At 30.7% G+C, this 20,324-nt stretch overlaps 1 protein-coding gene across 3 annotated transcripts in view; it reads right to left on the reverse strand.

Annotated features, from left to right (window-relative positions):
* Positions 1–20,324, reverse strand: part of LOC132927946 (calpain-1 catalytic subunit-like) — a 90,015-nt gene that overhangs the window by 56,470 nt on the left and 13,221 nt on the right. Inside the window, exon 1 of one of the 3 annotated variants that reach the window (XM_060992652.1) lies at positions 15,977–16,545. The exons of the other annotated variants lie outside the window; for them this stretch is intronic. Coding sequence (XP_060848635.1) covers positions 15,977–16,118 — 142 coding nt within the window. The 5' untranslated portion in view covers positions 16,119–16,545. Of the gene's footprint in view, positions 1–15,976; positions 16,546–20,324 lie in introns of those variants that run through there. 3 annotated transcript variants of the gene reach the window in all.

Genomic DNA, 20,324 nt, shown 5'->3' on the forward strand with positions numbered 1-20,324 from the left:
ATATGATTATTAGCTTTTATGTATTATTTTTTTTTGCATAAATATTAATAGTGTTTAATCATACACGTCGTGTGTATAATTAAACCTACGAATAGGTCTAAGTATTTCATAAAATTATAATCGATTTACATGTTTTAACGACAATCATCACACTTATTCGTGTTATGAATGTTATAGCTTATTTTATATAAGTATTATATGTACCTACACAATATACTTATATATTATATAAATATTTGTCATACCCTAAGATATACTTACTCAGCTACTCCTACAGTAGGACAATGCACACATTCTTATTTCTAGAATGGAAAATGTATAAGTAGATCAATATTTTTAAACTGTTTTGTACGATTTAAAAAAAAATAGAGTGTCTTTTGTACGAATTCAATTAAACAATGTAAAAAGGTATTATATATTTAATATTTTAATTATAATACAATTTTTTTATGTTTACATATTTTAAATCAAACAATACATTTTTTGTCGTTACCTTATTTTTAACGCGCATTATTTGTGTGTTATCGCGTATTATTTTGTATAAAAATGTTGTTTTAATAACATTTTAATCTCAATAATATAATTGACAACAAAATAATTTCGATATCAAAAATATATATATAAAAAAAAAATATTTATTAGCTATATATACCTATATATTTAGGACAAAATTAAATACTTATTTGTACATAGATATTTATTAAGGTTATACGTTTAACACGACATATTACTCAGTATAATATGAAATATTTGAATTGGCTAAAATTATTATTAAATATACTGTGACGTCATCACACACGCTAAACAATTTTAAAAATATGGAATATTGAGGTACTGCTTTATAGTTTATTGTATGTATTTAGTTTCGAGTGAGTTACTATGATGGATATATTAAATTTAAATTCAAAGATATATTATTGTATAGGAAAAACAATTTTGAGAGGTGACGGTCTGTTAGCTAATATCACAAGTATATTTCAATGTTAGGTTTTCTGATATTATTATTAGGTTAAGCACATAATTTATTTTAGTTATTAATTTATTAGTAATATTGCTATATTGAATTCATTTTTAGCAAATACATTATTATTATGTGTATAATATATAATGAAATGCGTGAAAGTTTTATGTCCACACGAATAGTGTTTTATAAATAACGAATATTCATCCTTATTCAGTTTAAATATGTAATTTCATCCAAATTGAATTTAAAATGTCTAAAAAAAAAAAACTAAATAAAATAGAAAATGTCAGATGTATATAAATAGCTAAAAAATGTTTGAGATATTTTGAAAATTATATTATTACAGAAAATAATCAAGTGCCTAAACATTTAATAAAAATTTGAAGTATCTACAAAAATTTTTTTTTGAGTTACACTCGCAAAAGAACAATATCAGTTTTGATAAAAACTAGATTTGCGTAAAAATTACTGGTTTTCTTTAACTTTTCTTTTGCTTGTACCGATTATTTTGAAAAAATATTGAAAATGTTTACTTCTTTAAAGTATAAATTATAATATATACATAATATATAATTATCTGTCCAAAACTATCCTTAAAGTTGAAACTGTAAGTACTTTTTCAACTACTTATCACGTATCTCTATATAAAAAAAAAAAAATAAAATAAAATAAAATCAAATAACAACGTAATTATAATATCAATATATATATATACATATATATATTTATCGCTGCTTTCAGAATCCATAATAAAATTCAAATTGTACTAATATCAAATTGTTGCTACCAATAGATAACAATTAATTATTTTGACATAGTACCTGTATTATTGTATTTATACTATATAATATTTATACCGTTTAGTTAACAATCGATACACTCTTATTGTTGGACTGCCTAAATCGATTACGTACGTTTTAATATCTCATCTACATATATAGACTATAAAGGCTCTCTACATTAATGAAGTTATTCGTGAGATGATGTAATATTACAAGAGGTACTCATCTGTATCTCAAAGTATATTTTAATTTAACCGTGTAATGTAAAATCACCTTTTGCGAGTAATATTAATTGGTTTTTGTATCTATATTTTTGTTTATAATTTATCACATGTCTGATTGCGTACCACCAAATAATGTGAAAAATAACGCTTAAGATCAATGATCACGTGCGCGAAGGTTTATTATTCCCCAAATCCAGGATTCCTGAAAAATCGGCTCAGCGTTACGAATAGTACGTAATATAATCTATGATTGACTGATCATACACGTCGATGATATCGCCCGTCATTTTTCGCGTATGTGTAATTTATATTATTATATTATGTTTTGTTGTATTTCAGGACGCAGCACAAAAATAGACAAAATCATTATTCTGATATGTTGCCCGACTTGTTTTTACAGTGATGGTCTGAACTAATTTCAAGGCTGGGAAGTTTGGAACAAATTAAATATCGTATTACACGGTCGTATGAATAATGAGCATAAATAATAATATACATAATGGATGTACGAAACAATGTAGAAATAGATCTTAAACACAACTGTACGCTGGTGCAGTGTACATAATATTGTACATATTATATGTATACCCATATAAGTTGTCGGAAAACGATTTGTCGAATTTGTCGAAACAGTAGGTGTATACGATTACTTCGCAGGATAAAATGTTATTTGATATGAATATGTATCAAATACATTGTACGCTTTTATAATTTGCGTGTAATCATCTATTGTTTCACCGTAACTCCGTTATATCTATATCATATTTTACCGTGAACTTTTGACTTTTCCGCGACTAAGACAGAAAAGAGGTGACAGGCGATCCGTGTCCTAACACTAAAGACTGCAGATTTGTATAGAGTGATGACAGTAATATTACGTTAAGCAACAAATTCGATTTTCAACGGTACGTATCCTTGATTGTTCGATATTATTATACGTATATTTATAAAATAAATACTAGTTTGTCAAAAAAAAAAAAAAAAGTTATTTTCTTAACTAGTTAAGGTTTTTTTTTTTTTTTCTATAGTGAGCGTTATGTGAAAACTTTAATAATAACTACAGGATATATGATATATATTACATAAAATGTGTGTACACATCCTATGTGTATACTGAACCCAAAATTATTGCCATGAGAAAAAAAAACTCAAATTCACTAATAGCTTTTACCAACGATAAGGAACACGTACTCTGTAGTTAGTGAAATCACGTCGTAGCGTCTTATATACAAATCATATAATTATTGAAACATAAATGAACGAGGAAAAAACCATTTGGTTGGCGTGCCGTTTTAAACGCGCAAGTAGGTACCTCTACTATAATAATGTTAATAAAAAAAAAAAACCAAACACTACAACAGTTATTTAAAATTGACGGACTGATGTTTTGACTGCTCCTGACGACGTACAAATAAGCACAATTATTGTCTGCAACAAACGTATCTTTAAAATTATGTCACGGAAGATCACGCGACTTAATGACGACATTAAAATTTGCACATACATACCTTTTACCTACACAATGTCAACAACGAATCAGTCAACTCTATTATATATAATATCATATAATTTCCTTTTAACAACGTGTCCGTTCATAAGAAGGTATGTATGTGACATTTTATTGATAAAAAAAATAATAAATAACAAACAAATAAATATGCACTATGTATAAGTATTTTTGTAGATTTTATAAGAAAAAAAAAATGATGCTACCTATAATATAATACCAATTGTTTACACACGTGGAAGTAATAACCATGCAAATTATACTGGCTGACGAAGATAATATTATGTACTTCTCATATAATTTTTGACGAAGTTCAACGTTTATTTGTAAAAGATTTTAAACGATACAATTTTAATTTTCATAAGATAAAAATAACATTAAGCAAGGAATAATTAGTATGGGTATGGTTGTCTCTTTAAAATATATAATCGATGGGTCATCTAAAAATTATTTTTTTTTTTTTTAATAATATTGATTTCACCAAAAACGTTGGTTGACTCCCTTCATAAATAAACGTTCAACTAGGAATGTTATTATATATAAGCCGTTACCACTTTGACGCTTTACAATAATTAATAATATTATGATGTACATTGTCTGAGCGGCCACACTTTTACTCATAAGTAAATTAAAATAAATCTAATTTTATTTATATTTTTTTAGATAGCCGGAAAAGCTTCAAACGCGATATTTAATGTAAAACATTTAAACAGATTTGTGCAAAAACAGTAAATCGTCCTAAATTCGATTAGGATACCATGTTCCAGGTCGGAGTATCAGATGCACACAATTGAATATCTTTGTACTGCGAAAAAAGAAACTATGATTTAAAACATAATAAAATAATATAAGCTGGATCATTATACAATAACAATCTTTAAGGAAACTTATTTCAATTTAGGAGCATAAAGTAAATATTATATAGGCTAATGCCTAAAATATTATGTATAAAATTTTACTTATTTTTGTGATGCTAAAAAGGAAAAATGGTAGAGTATTTTTATCTGATGATTGCATATTATTTAACTATCGAGATATAGGTAGAGGTGTCTACAAAAATATTTGCGTCATGGTGTCAGTATATAGTCTGTATAAATAATTAGTATATAATATATATATTATATTATGGGACTTGATCCTGTTTTATGATTTTTGAACTTTTCAGCATAATTTTTAATAAATAATAAACTTTTTTAGTAGTAGTTTTTTAGAATATTTTTAATATATATATATGTGTGTCATTTCATATCCAACTATCAAAAATATTTTAGTTGTCAAATTACAAATTGGTCTTCGACCGAAATCACAATAAAATAATAATATCATACAAATAATACAATACTAGCTATAAGAGCATAATATAAGTACACCATCTGATACAACTTATACATGTGAGTTGCTACGAGTTTTTACTACTGCCGGGACGGTCAGCGTACCATATAGGTATATGTATTTCGGTATATTATCTTACACGGGACGATTTAAATAAAAATACATTGTTTGTAGCGGCGTCGGATCGCTTTACTCGTCACACGAAGTATCATGTTACGTGCGACAGTTGTTGTATTTACATAATATTATATAATATTGTTAAGTATATAGGTATTTGACGTGATTAGATTTCGACAAGAATACATCCGAGTGCGTTTTAAGTTTTTAACAAAAATATCTAAATAATAATTTCACCGGTGCGTCTAAGGAACTTGGAACTATAATAATATTTATCCAATACAAGTTATAAACTAAGAGTTCAAGATTACACCACTAAAATTTGTTACTTATGAGATCAGTAGGATCGGATATAATAAACTAATAAAAATATTTTATCACGATCAAACATAATTGTATATTTAATATTTGACAAGTGCATATCATTATAATTTAAAAAAATCTATTATTTTTAACAATTTACCCAAGAATATCATAGATAATATGTGTACAAATCGTTAAATGCTCATGATGCACACCTAATTTTACTTTGAAAATACGTTCAAGATAATATGTAAAATAATTTTTTCTAATTAAAAACATTAGGTACATAATGCGTATTTAATCTGCTTTGTTTTTCTACATCCATAACGAATTGGAAATCGAGAAACCCCGAATCATAATGAACGCACGACATTGACGGTTTTCGATCAACTTCAGTGGTACAGGGGCGGTATATGTAGGTACATGCATAATATTATCACGTTTGCAGAAACAATAATGACGACTCCTTGACGCGCATCAATCATCGAACCGTATACACGCGCGCACATAATATACAATAACAATAAAAATAATAACAATATTCATGTTCGTATTCGGACAATGGGGAAACGACCCACTCTACGCAGAGACTGCATTTCCACAGTTACCTATCTATATAAGCACACACACACACACACACACACACACACACACAAATATAATATAATACGAGTGTTATATATAATATATCTGTACGGTTCATCGGAGATCAGGCACTATCTGCTGCGGTCACCCATCGAAAACCACATCGGTCATCATTGTGTGTGTGTGTGACGACGACGTCCGTTCGGCTGAGCGTGAATCCTCGAACCAATACGATTTTTTTCGCCATTTTTGAAACGCGTGTGAAAGTCAAAAAAAGATAAAAAAAAAAAAACTTGAATATGTTATATCATATAAATACCAGCGACGGTACATCCAAGATTTTTATATTTTTGTGTGTTTGTGAGGGAACGAGAGATAGATTTCACCCGTTTGAACGAATAAAGACTGGCAGGATAGTGTATAAATATAATATGTTATTATTTTCAGAGAATACTATAGCTGCTGTATATTGATGCTGTTGCTCTTTCATTCACTTCGTCACGCAACATGGCCATGTCATACTATAACACAATTTTATTTTTTGATTAATTGATCCTTTGCAGCTTTTGTGAACAAGCATACTATAATATATACTATGTAGGATTGTGGGTCCCACACTTCGATTCCACACCCTTAGTTTTGTTGTATTGGCGAATTGTATGATTATTACACTCCGCGGTACGGTTTATATGACCGTACATTATAAATCGCACTCGTTCTGTCTTTGCTCGTTTGTTGACGAGCCCTCCACTCAAGTCGCGTCCGTTGTCCATCTCAATCTAAAACCACATAGTCTCGATATCTACAAAAAGGTATAGAAGGACGTTTCTGACCGATTCGTAGAATTTCCTTAAGACTTTCATTTCGGAACCGGACAATTTCTCCTCGTGGGATGTATAATAGTCCGGGTATTATAGGAACGCTATCGTATGTCTGTAATAATATACAAATACCACGTCAGTATTCGTAGTTGTGTACACGAAATCATTACACTCTGCCCGTCGGATTTTCGTCCGAATTTCAATTTACACATACACGCAGTACGGTAGACCACCCGCAAAATGTTTTACGGGTCTCACGGGAGCTGTTGTCATTTTCACGCAAACACACATTATGATACACGTACGCTGCAGCATAATAATAACACATATTATTATTATACGGTAGGGACGATGTTCGTGGACAACCACCGCCGCGCGTAATTGCATCGTGCGCGAGACGAGCGCGTAATATATAATATAGTCGTGCCCCGTGGTCGAGAAAAGTGAAAATAATGGTAAAATAATAATAAAAAAAAAAACACACGCCGATTTCGTCTGACGATAAAACGCTGCACCGCGGGTGGATTGACGGAAATCCGATTTGCTACATACGACTTACGAGTGCACAGTGCACAGTACGATGTATATACGATAACACGCGATATATAGACCCGGTGGTCGCGCAGGACTTTGATCGTGCGAACTGCGAACCACCGCCGCCACACTATCGCGAAAATCGCTGCGAGAACTGAATAATATAGTACGTAAATAACGCGCGTGCGTATTATAATATTGTATAATCTGCGAAGTAGTGAAATAATGTAGTATGAATAATGTGGGCCGCCAAAAAATGTTCCAGTCGTATCCCGAAAATGTGTACACAAGTAACAGGTACTGCACCTATATACTTACAGTGATCATCATTATTATATCACAAACGCGTAATGTGGTATATTATGAGTTATTACATACCACCCTATTATAGGTATTGCTCAAATTATATACCGTTGAAGAAACTATGTCAGTAATTCACACGCGATTTTCACGCCAACCAATATCATTATGATAGATTTATCGTTAAAAATGTATAATATGAATAAAGGTAAATTGGGCGGAACGTGTGTTTACAACTGATTTATATATATTGTTATTATATATTCGGGGCCGCAAGCCATCTATTTTTTCTAACTCATTTGTTTACCGTATTTGATTGTCGTTCGTTTATTGATTTCTTCATCTTTCTCGTTATTTACAAAATATGTGAGATGGCCAACAAGGTTAGGTTAGCCTTGTTTTTCTCGAAACGTCACAAGTTCATTAATTTTGGTCCTTATACCATGCACCTATTATATGTTATTTCCCAATCGCCTACAGAACATATTTATTTTAAATGAATGCAATCATGCGTGTAATTGAAAATTTGTAATTATATGAAAAGATGTACACGTCGACACAGTATGACAAATAATTAAAAAAAACGCACACGAAGTATAAATAATATATAACCATTACTATTATACCTCTTGGACCAACTCGATAGAGACATCCCTTTGCACCTAACAATAGTGCATATATACCTACAGTAAGCGTACACTTTATACGGAAGAGCAAATCATTTGTTTTTTTTCCCTCACAAAGAGCATCCGCCGTCGCCACTGGTGTATCTTCACAGCGAGCGTACATAGTATTGCGTTATGCACTGCTGAGACGCGACGTCACTGAATTGCGGAATTTACAGTACAATGCTCGTCATTTTCTGACTGAATGACGGTAAAGCGAGTGAATATCGTTATAGTAAAGGGCGCCTGATAATCGTTTAAACGCAAGTATGACTTCAACGGAAGAAAACGCAATATGCGTATCCATAGACTTACACGTAGTGACGATGTGCGCACAGAATATAATATTTCCATGGTCATAATTAGCAAAGAGAATATTCTCAAGACCAACTATTACTTTTTTGTTTATAGGAATTATATTATTAAAATAATGTATTACATTAATTATTGTAGTTATAAAATCTATTTATAAGCACGGATTCTCTCAATGGAGATTAAGACAGTAAAAAAAATGCATTATAATAATACAATTATGCCGAATAACCTTAAGTATTTAGATATACTAGCTTGATCACGTGAGAAGAGGTGAAAATAAATAATCACAGGTAATTGAAATAAAATCTTCCAAGCGTTTACAGACCGTTTCAGGTTACAAATGTGGTCCCGCGGCAGTCCGCGATAATCGCAGCGGGAGGAGAAGTAACAACTGTTGTTAAGGACCAAAACCAAAATAATAGATACTTTTCTCAAAAATAACGTTGTCAAGCCTATTTTTATTGCATTAAGAGTGGTTATTATGATATATTGCTATTACTAAGCTTAACACAAACTCGGTTAACACTACGTTTAGTGATCAAACTATATCATCTAAAAATACACACGCTGAAGTGACACAACCATAATTATTAATGTATTATTTACCTGCAACGTCATGATTTTTATCGTTTTAAAATGTGCGTTTTTAAATAAGCTTTATTCCGTACAGTTTAGTTTTTATTACCGAATACTTTTGACAACGTATTATTTATTCTAATTTTTGTTTAGCGTTAACATTTGTTAACACTGCATTCTGAAATACATTAAATCGCACGCTGGCCATTGTCCCCATAATAGGTTTACGAGTGGATGTATTTTATTTCCTACAACGGTTTTTTACTGCACGCGTGACTCGCGAGACACCAAGACGATACAAAACATGTCAGCGCAGTGTCCTCTCAAGTTTAAAGTGTTTGTGTATATACCTAACCTAACCTGTACATATTTGTAGTATCGTTTGTTATTATACATACCTACACGATATTGTACAACCGGCTGCGGCAGTCGGGCTGTATACCCATCACATCGTGTATCTAAAATATACCTGTACCTGTAACCTATTATAGACGTGTGCAGTATAACAGTATACGATCGTTTAACTGGCAAACTGCAGCTACGTACGGCGATGTCGGGAAACAACAATAATCGTAAAATAAGCGTAATTATTAGTAATTACCGCGGACGCAGAGTAACAGTTTCTTTATGAACAGTACTATATGCATTGCGGCGCGCGCGGTCCACGACGTCCGACCGACCGGGCGCATGTGTGGAGAATACGCTCACGTCGGTCTCACATTAAACGATAAAATAATAATAATAATAATAAACTACATACGATTATTATGACGGGGTATTGTAAAATTGTACATGGGAAAAATGTGGCGCCGCAAGTCCGCTACGAGAATATCATCGTCATAGCCACTAAGTGGTAATCATATGCTTGTTAAAAATAGTTTTAAAATTGAGTAGAGACAAAGTGAACAAAACAATCTTTGGCGCATACAGCATGAAAATATACCTACTTGGCATAAAAAAAAAAAAGAATAATATGTTCTACTGTAAAATCACTAAACAATATTAATTCAAAATGTCTTTTTAAATATAATTTTTTTGATTTGTTGGTAATTGTAATTTATAATTAACCAAACCTAATGGCGGTTTCGGGGTAACGATGGGGACGATCATCGCTCCCCTCAGGACTGTAATAATTATTTTTAAGTGATAATATTAAAAATCCGTCAAGTAGGTAACTACTCTAGTGTAATACAGAAAAGGTGTTAAGTGTACCTCATAATTGTGTAGGTCACCGTAACGCATGTGTTAAATTTGATTTAAATGATAAATCATAGCAAACGAAGAAAAATGATTTTGAGCTAACTTGGTAACTATAAGGTTATAAAAAAAAAATATTATTTTAGTAATGATATAAAAAGTTTAATAAATGCTTGTACTATTTTTTGTAATTCATCACAATTATTTTGAAAACTACTGGAAATTATTTAGTTTTGACGCTTCTCCAAAAAAAAAAAAAACGAGATCCAAATTACAACCAAAAACCACACTCAGAGTTGAAAATCTAGGCGTTTTTTTTATTTAGTATTAAAAGTATCTTAGACACAAAAATATAAAATCATGCATCATTGTAAAATCTATAAATTCGTGGTTCGGCTCAGAATCTAAAAATAATAATTTATGGGCGGTTAATAACACAGTGAATAATTTAAGTTCTAAAATATATTAACGATACTAAAAAGATAAGTACGCTTGGATAGTCTTTGGCAAGAATAAAACAATTCTTTTTTTCACATAAACGTATAGTAGTAAATTTACTTCCTCCCCGCAACGCGCGATACGAGCTACGCATTATACGCCACCACTTTATTATTGATACATAATCGCCGACGATGACGAGAAAACGGTTTGATTCACGACTGACTGACCGAAATAATTACCCGTTCGTGCGAGTGTGTACAATACGTGGACCGTGGGTCGAGGCGACTATCGTCCATAATATCATTTGGGTTTACGTTAGTCGCGAGTGGATGACCGCGATGTTTTTTCTTTTAGTTGGTTTTAAAGGATGACTGTGATGCAGCTGATATAGTTTTTACAACGTCCACTTCATTGCACCATCCGATTGTCAACCAATAATTGTATTTTAAATGACTGACCAATGTAAAATAGTATTACAATATTTACGGTTTAAATATATTAACGGGCGGTCGCGATAACTAATTCCACGTTGTTAGTGGATTCGTTAGCGGTGCCTGATAGCTGCAAGTATAATAAAACGCTGCAGTCGAAGCTCTGACACGCCTGTAAAGATTGGGATGCTAATTTGGTCCAAAATGTCCAAATACTAGTTATAGCGGCGTATTTTTTTTTAGCCCTTTATTATATCCTTACTTATATTTTATTGATCAACAGTTTTAATTACAATTGAAACGTCAATACGTCATGAATGTTTTTTTAACTATACATTTACATAAAATATACATATTATATAGGTAATAGGTTTATATTTAATATATTAAATGTAAAACCTGAATTAGTTTTGATTACATAACTTAACATGCAACAATTTAAGATAGTAATTATGATATTTATACGTTAATTTAATTAAATTAATTTAAAATCTATGCACGTACCTATATGGTATATCTTAATATATTACATTTTTAAGATCTTTAAATTCAAGGTTTTCAGACTTTAAAAACACTTTAGTTTCTACTGTGTCTGTAAATATAATATAATTTATGATTTTATTAATAATACGATAGTTACGAAATGAAATAGAGTAGAAAATATACTACAATTCATATAATAATATAACATACAGATACCGAAAAAAAAGTGGAGTTGATGAAGAAATGGTGGAATGTATTACTAATTAATCAATTTATATGTACTTATAAAAAATCTTAATAAACATACATTATTTATAATTGGAAATAAAATCAATTAATATATTTCTTACATAATATATTATGAAAATACTTGAAGTTCCAATTTCAGATTATATATATCTATATTATTATTGTAATTTTTTTTTTTTTTGAGAGAGAGAGAGAGAGAGTGGGGATGAAAGATCTCGGGAGTGGAAAAAGAAAAATATAAATTAGCCACCAGACGTATGCATCTGGACCCGGGGTAGTTGAGAAAAATAGCAATTAGCTAGTGTAGCATCGCGTTCGACTGGAATTGCAGTGTTGGCGTGTTGTTAAAATAATAATAGTAATAAATCGATAAAAAAAAATATACATTACAGCGAAACTGCAGCTATTTATAAGTATATATATTAGTCATTAAGTATATAATACGATAAGATCTCAAACGACTGTGATTTTTTCCACGACTGTTCTTATGAGTTGTGACGCATACGTTGGTTATGGTGGTATACTTTGTTAAATATTATACAGAAATTGAGCGTCTATCGTAAGAAAGTTGACCCAATCTAGTGTTTAAATTATGTTTCAAGTCAAACGCAGATCAACTCTCATTACTTATTTAGTAGCCTACTTGACGGAGCCAACAAAATCTGATGGGGTCATAAAATATTACTGACTCCATATTATACCATATTTGCCGATTAGAAAAAAATGATTTATCTGCAGAGTAATTGGTAACGGTAAGGACGTAAATAAAATATATAGTTATTATGTTAGTATAGTATAAAACAAATGTATTATATATACATTATCAAATTACGAATTATGATTTGATAAAATTATATTAAAGAAATAAGAAAGCATAAAAAAAGAAAACTAGCGACTTTAATGTTTTTTTTAAATTCTATAATAATTACCTATAGGAAATTATTTTTATAATAATTGTAATCTTTTCTTTTTTTTTCAATTTTAAACTGAAAGTATGCAAATAAAACACCTGCACTCATTAACGTATTACTTTGTGTAAGATATTAAACGTCTTTTTGAACCCTAAAAATCGACTCAAACTGTTCTTTTATGAAATATAACCGAATCGACAATATTCTTATAAATCAAATATCGATAATCGATAGTAAATCGACATAATATTATTATAATATAATAAATGTATTATACCTATTATATTATGATTTTGAATTACAGTTATTAATACTTATTAATACAATTATCATGTCATTAAATAAATCACATAGTGTCCCTTAATAATTGTAGTCACCGTAACTGGTTACAGGGTATCTACCTAGTCTAGACGTACGTGAAGTGTACCAATAGACATATAAAGGACGGATAAATGTTTATATTAGGAGTTAAAAAGATTAAATAGACTTGATATATTCTAAATTTACATATTATATTTCTATCCTTAATGTATTCGATTGCCCGTCGAATTTTGAAATATTCTTAATTCAACATTTTTCGATTAAGAAAGAATGATGTGTGACGACTGTATACGATATTACCCTGTACATCGATAATCCACGCGGATAGACGCACAAACGAAACAGTTCCACGACGAGGGGACGGACCGGAATATTATTATTATTATTATTTAATCCGTACCGGACTAGAAACGCGCCGCATCGATTGCGATCACCGGTGGTTTTCAAATTTAATACAACCTGACGGGCCGTACGAGCGGCGTGTCCGGTTATCCAGAGGTTGTGCAGTCTAAATCGAACTCGATTTATTATTATTTATTTATACTCCGCGGCCGGCGCACGCACACCATAATATTATTACTATATAACGTCGGCAGCCTCCGCTGTACTATACGAATATATAATACGTAAACATATTATATATTTTTTATAGGTATAATGCGTGTTATATCGGTGGCCGCGGCGGACGGTGGTTATTAAATTTTTGGAGATGCCTCGGCGCAGGTATTATTATGCATGCTGACTGCTGGAGGTACACTACAGTATATTTTTTACCAATAAAAAGCGCTCGGCGGGAATGCATTCTTGGAACGAGCACTGTAGTTTGCGACAGATGACTATAAAAATTACGATAAAAAATTAGTGATATAATATATGAATTGTAATAAGACGTATTATAATTCATTAGTTTTTAGGCTGAATGTGGTACGGAAAATATGCGAGTGTGGGGAAAACGGATTGAAAAAGAGTGTAGTGATATTTTTTGTAATAATACTAAACATTTTAATCCTTGTACGACAATGTAATATGTATAATAAGTTACCTACTTACAGATCTTCAAAAAAAAAAAAATTTCTTTCAGTTTATAAATTAAAATTACACTATTATTAAAGTATACCTAATATTCAACAATAATAATATTGCAGTCATCCGTTGTTTTATATATTAGCTATATTATTTTTGTATTTTTTTTTCTATAACAAAAAACAATTTGACAGTTGTAACTTGTATTAATACATGGACCATGTTATGAATGGAATATGGATACGACATTATAAATGAACAATATCCTACTCCCAATTGTGAGGGGAAAATCTATCCTTTCAAATATGCCACCGAATTACTGAAAAACTATAATATTAATACGGCAGTGGACGTCGTAATTATTAGCAAAATAGCAACTGCTAGACAGTGTCGTGTTGTTATTATAATAATATTATTATCGTACTCTCAGACGTGTTAATGGTTCGTGATATTATCCCAAGGCTGCCGTGAATTAATAACGGAATTGGCCCGCGTACTAACATTTATATTTATTATATACTATGTTAAGTATATAAATATCAGCGGTGGTTTCTACATACCAAAAAACGACTTGCTCGAGGGCTGCTGCTGTTGCTCGTGCGCTTAGGATTCTACACTACGGCGGCCGTCACTGTGTGCATATATATATTATATATATCATACGATCGGGATAAATGTCAAAAGATCACGTTCGGTAAAAGACCACCGCGGGGCACTATACGAGCTATTGCTGCAGATGTAGTCATTTTATATCGAAATCATTTCGAGTATATTAAAATATAATATTATATTATATTATATATGTGCAGTTTATTATGTATATACAATACGCATGAGTAAATTATTATCGAAATTTCCGAAATTGATATCAAAAACATTACACCTCAAATCATATCTATATAAATAATAATAATATTATGATAATGTCAGTTTTAAAGTTAAACGTACTTTCAAATTTCAAAATATCATAATAATAATACCTATATAAAATATAAATAAATATATAATAAACGCAATACACATTTAACTATAGTGGAATATATATATGTATATATATAAATTATATATTTTTTTAAATAATCGATTTAAACCCAAATTCGGGGCGTTGGTCGCCAAATATTGAAGACATAGTAATTTTTTTAAATTAAACTACGCGTAATACTCGTTTATTAAATATAATTTTCCAATAGTACGTGCCACGTAGAAATAAAATATTTCAAAAATTAAATACCTATAATATACGTGGTGTTTCAGGTTTTTCAACGTTTTTTTAGAGACCTGATTTAGTGCCGTAAATATAATTTTTTTATCGGTCACCATTATTATATAAGTTTTTCATCTCAATTGTATTTGCTATTATAGGAAGAAAACAAAATATTTTTACAGATGAACACGCTGTCAGACGTTCGAAAAATAATTTATTTAATTCACCGTATAATTTTAAAATATAATAAAAAAATGTATAAATTATTTTTAATATATTATATATTTAATTACAGAAGAAAAATGTGATCGTGAGTCGTTTGAACTCTTTGAACCGATTCTATAAGAAAGTGTATAATAGAAAAATCTTAAAAAGTAGGTATATAATTGGCTAATCCATACCATCGCCAGTTTAAAAATATAATATAATATATATATTTGTAAATGCCTGCGTACCACATAAATCGATCAAATGTTTTCAAACTTAAATCAGATTCAATGTAATTTCAAATGTTTATATTTATTTTCATACGTATATTAATCGTAAACAATACGACCGACAAATACTATATCTATATATATAAACAATATAATATAATACAATTCACTGCAATAATATTTAAGCCAATCGAGTATTATATATAATAAATAGCAGTCATATATATATATTATAATTATAGCGTTTCAAGTACCGCATAGTAGTGGTTCATTCCCGTTCGCGTACTCGGTCGGCGCTCCGTTCGTCTGTCGGTGGCTTTTTATTATTTCCGATCTCCTCCTCCTGCTCTTCGCCGGGGCCGATGTCCACTGGACAATGCTCGTGCGGCGCAACATATATTATTATTATTATTATCTTACATAATATTATTATGACGTATCAAAATACTATATACGATGTACAAATATTATTATTATTATTATTATTACTGTAAGTCGTACGCCGTACACAGAGACTTATTACGACACATATAACCTCCTCGCCGAGCCGCGAGACCGATGCGACACACGAACGTATACGCGATTTTATCACGGGGTGCCTACGCCGGTGTGTTACAGTAATCTGACGACGATATATCTTCGGGGCTTGTCGTCGTGGATAATAATATATCGCCCATGTGCGCCCGTTGTTTTTAATCAACGACACAAAAAACTCGCGCGCACACACGCGGTATACATAAATGTTCAATAATAGTAATAATAATAATAATACAGCGAACGGTGCGGTAACACAACTCGCGCGATCGTATCGGACGTTATTGCGATCGGGGCACGCCACACGCATAATATACGGCCGTGCGTACATTTATATATATTTTTTTTTTATACATTATATTATATATTATTATGCGCGGCGATTGCGCAATGAGCTAGCGCGCGCGCGCGCGCCCGTTCGGTCGGCGTCGTTTATATATATATATATTATATAGGTATACTCGCAACCTCGTTAAGTCGTAGGTACGCATAATCGCGTGTTAATGTGGCTCGTGAGACTAAATAAACCCAAAGGTAATTGTTTTTGGATTTAGGTTGAGAGTCGGAAAACACACACAAGCGCACACAAAGTCGCGCGCACATTACTATTCTCAGCGTACGCCTATATTAAGAGCGTATATCATTATTCGACATACGCACGAAACGACGAAATCCTCGTTTACCTATAACATACGAGCGATTTCTGCGTTATTCTGCAAAATTATACGTCCCGAGACTCGAGAGTAGGTTTTAATAGTCTTTAAATTGGACTGATCGATTGAAAATTCTAGTAATAAATATATCATCAATGTAACAGCGTTTTTTATGATTTGTATACGTATTGTTACTTCGTGGTATAAATATCTAAACAATAATATTTTAGTTTACCTACCAACTTAAAAGTTTTGAAAGTCAGAAATTAAGCAAATGCATAATTAAAGCACAAAGAATAAATCAAGGAATGAACATTCATTATAATTCACAATGTTTAAGATATACAATACTAACGTAAATAATATGCACTAAGTCAGGAATCACTGGTAGTAAAATTCTGCAGTAGTGTTGTGCGTCACAGCAAAGTACATATTTATTTTAGAGTATTGAAAGCTGTTTAAAAGGAATAAATTTACAAGATAAACAAAAAATAATGTGAAAACGACGATCTTTAACATATATTTTATACAAAATATTTTAAGTACATAATATAGTAAAAATCTAAACTTATTATGCTTACAGTAAGTTGTAAATAGCTTATTATTAATTACAGCCATATTCATAAGTAACCATAATATTTATTCATAAAAACTAATTTATTTCAACGTATTCTAAATTGACTCACATTTATATACGTTCACCGCAGTAAGATATAATTCATTCTAACATTTTTTTTTAATGTTAACTGTGTTGTTTTTTGTTTAGTTAATTAATTTGCTGTGTTAATGTATAAAACTAAACTATGTCAAAGGTAGTTTAATAGGATTCATGTACTCGTGTCTGAATTTTTATTATAATCAATTTTATATTTAATTTATTTTAAATTCTTATCCAGTTTTTAAGCCACTGACAATATTACGTAAACAGTAAAATTACATAATTAATGTTTAGATTGATATAATAAAATAATAATTAAGCATTAATTACTAATCAATACTCGCTTTTAATCATTATTTTGGCTGTTTAGAATTATAGTAAAATATAAATTGTTTAGTATAGCAGGAAACTAAAGTACTAACAGGACATTGGCATTCCAATTAAAAAAATATATACATGACACTTTTTAAGTATTATCCCAAGAAGTGTTATTTCGAACAAAAAGAATAAAAATAGATAATAATAATGTTTTGTCAATAAACATATCCTGCTGTAATTTCCAGAACATTTTCAACGATGACTATTTATGTATCATGTATAGACACTATTAAGCGTTAAGTAACTTTGTACGTAAAAATGTAAACTCATAAAATAAATTAGAGTATACCAGTAGAAATATAATATAGATAGACTAAATATATCGACCATTAACTGCTTCTACACTCGTTTTAGTATAGTTACCCAAAAGGAATATACATATATATATTATATATGTTATACTTTTTATGTATTTATGTTGTTACAAGTCAGATAAATTGAGCTATCAGTGGTAAATCAATGATAAACCCATGGAAATCGAACGCACTTAACAATAATTATACTTTTTAACGATTTCATTCACGTTCTCTGCTGGATTCTGGAATTAACGCTTGCAACGATAAAATGTAATTTATAAACTACGAAAAAATGCATTAATAAAGATATGTGTATGTGTTTAGTATAATGAGTTTTCAAGCCATGAATCTCAAAAGGAAACCGGTCGGGACGATTGTTTAATCGAGTTTGCACCTCGTTCGGGATGATCATAATAAACGTCACATTCAATCAAGTCGCTGTGGGCGTGAGGAAACGATTCTTATACAGTACAATGGTGTAACTGCTCGACAAAACTGCACGTAGGAGTGATGTGATAATCGTTTGACGAATTCCTCGTGTTCCTGCATACACAATGCACGTAGTACATAAATATATATATATATTATGTGCATTGTATAATACGAACAATACGGTGAATCGTCAGTGCTAAAAAATGTTCCTCTGCGTCCGAGCAGAAGCGATTACGTATAAAATAAATGTTTTTTTTTTGCATATTGAATCGCACGGAAACACACCGTAGACCTGACTTTACTACCGAGGTATATTACATATTATACGACACGGGTAGTTATTATCGTACTTGTACATAATATAATACATTATAATTATAATATTATACGGGGTAGCGCCAATCGTCCGCGGTTATCCAGTCCTTGGACGTGTGATGGACAGCCCGTGCCCACTGCGTATCTACTATATATATATATCTTATATTATGTAATGCAGACCCGATGTCTGCGTATATTCTAACTAATAATACGCATGGATGTGTGTATGTATACATTATAATATGCAAGTGTGTGTATGAGAGGTGAGATCATGCCCAATGTTGATGAGGTTAAGCAGGAAAAATAACAATGCGACTAATGCAGAATTGCGAATGAAAAAAAAAACCGCTCATCAAATAACCCTGGCCGCCCTCTCAGACCAAACAACACGATAGGAACGAATGAACGAGGAGCGCGTGTGGGTGACGGTGGGCTTTCACTCTTTGTGATTTTTTTTCCTACCCAAGGTCATCGCGGTAGGACGAACTTTCGATTGGATCGTCGGCGGACGTTCAGAAAAGGAAAAAACGCTATTGTTTATCAATAGAGCATAACAATGTGTTTAAGAAACGATTCGAGATCAATTCAGAGGTGTCAGGGTTCCTTAAAATAAAATAGGTGATAAACTATAGCTAAGCACTGCCATAGGAATATAAAAGTATAACGCTATATACAATATTATATATATATATATATACACATCTCGATAGTGACGACGTCGTGTAAAGACAATATTTATACAAATATTTAAACAACACACTTGGACAAAAAACAATAGAAAACGTTCTAGAAAGAGTTCTAAGAATTCCGGAGTTAAAACAAAGAAAAGAAATAAGCAAATGAGTATTACTAGTTTTAACCATTGATTGAAATATGCGTGTCATAAATGTAAAAATAAAACAATTAAAAATATTAGGATAAAATAAATAGAATCAACAACAGTTCATAAAAAAAATATTCTAATTCTATACTTTACGCAGAGATTACCGCGTAACAATATTATTTACACACAAGTTATGGTCAATTATTGTTAAAAATATTGTATATCCATGATTTACATAAAACTAGTACTTTAATAATTATATTATGTTTTTAGACTAGTTAAAGTAAAAAAAAAAAAAAACACATTAAAAATCTATTTATACGCGATAATTGGATAATAAAACAATATAACATGTCAAAATGGTCATCTCCGTTAATCATATATTATAATATTATTAGTGCAATACAATACAATGGTATAATATTAGTATTGTATTTTTGTGGCATGGAAAACTTGTCGGTAAGTAAAAGAAATAATAAACAATAAAAATGTTTTACAATCGTCTCGGAT

The sequence above is a fragment of the Rhopalosiphum padi genome, chromosome 1, assembly GCF_020882245.1.
Source record: "Rhopalosiphum padi isolate XX-2018 chromosome 1, ASM2088224v1, whole genome shotgun sequence".
NCBI lineage: Eukaryota > Metazoa > Arthropoda > Insecta > Hemiptera > Aphididae > Rhopalosiphum > Rhopalosiphum padi.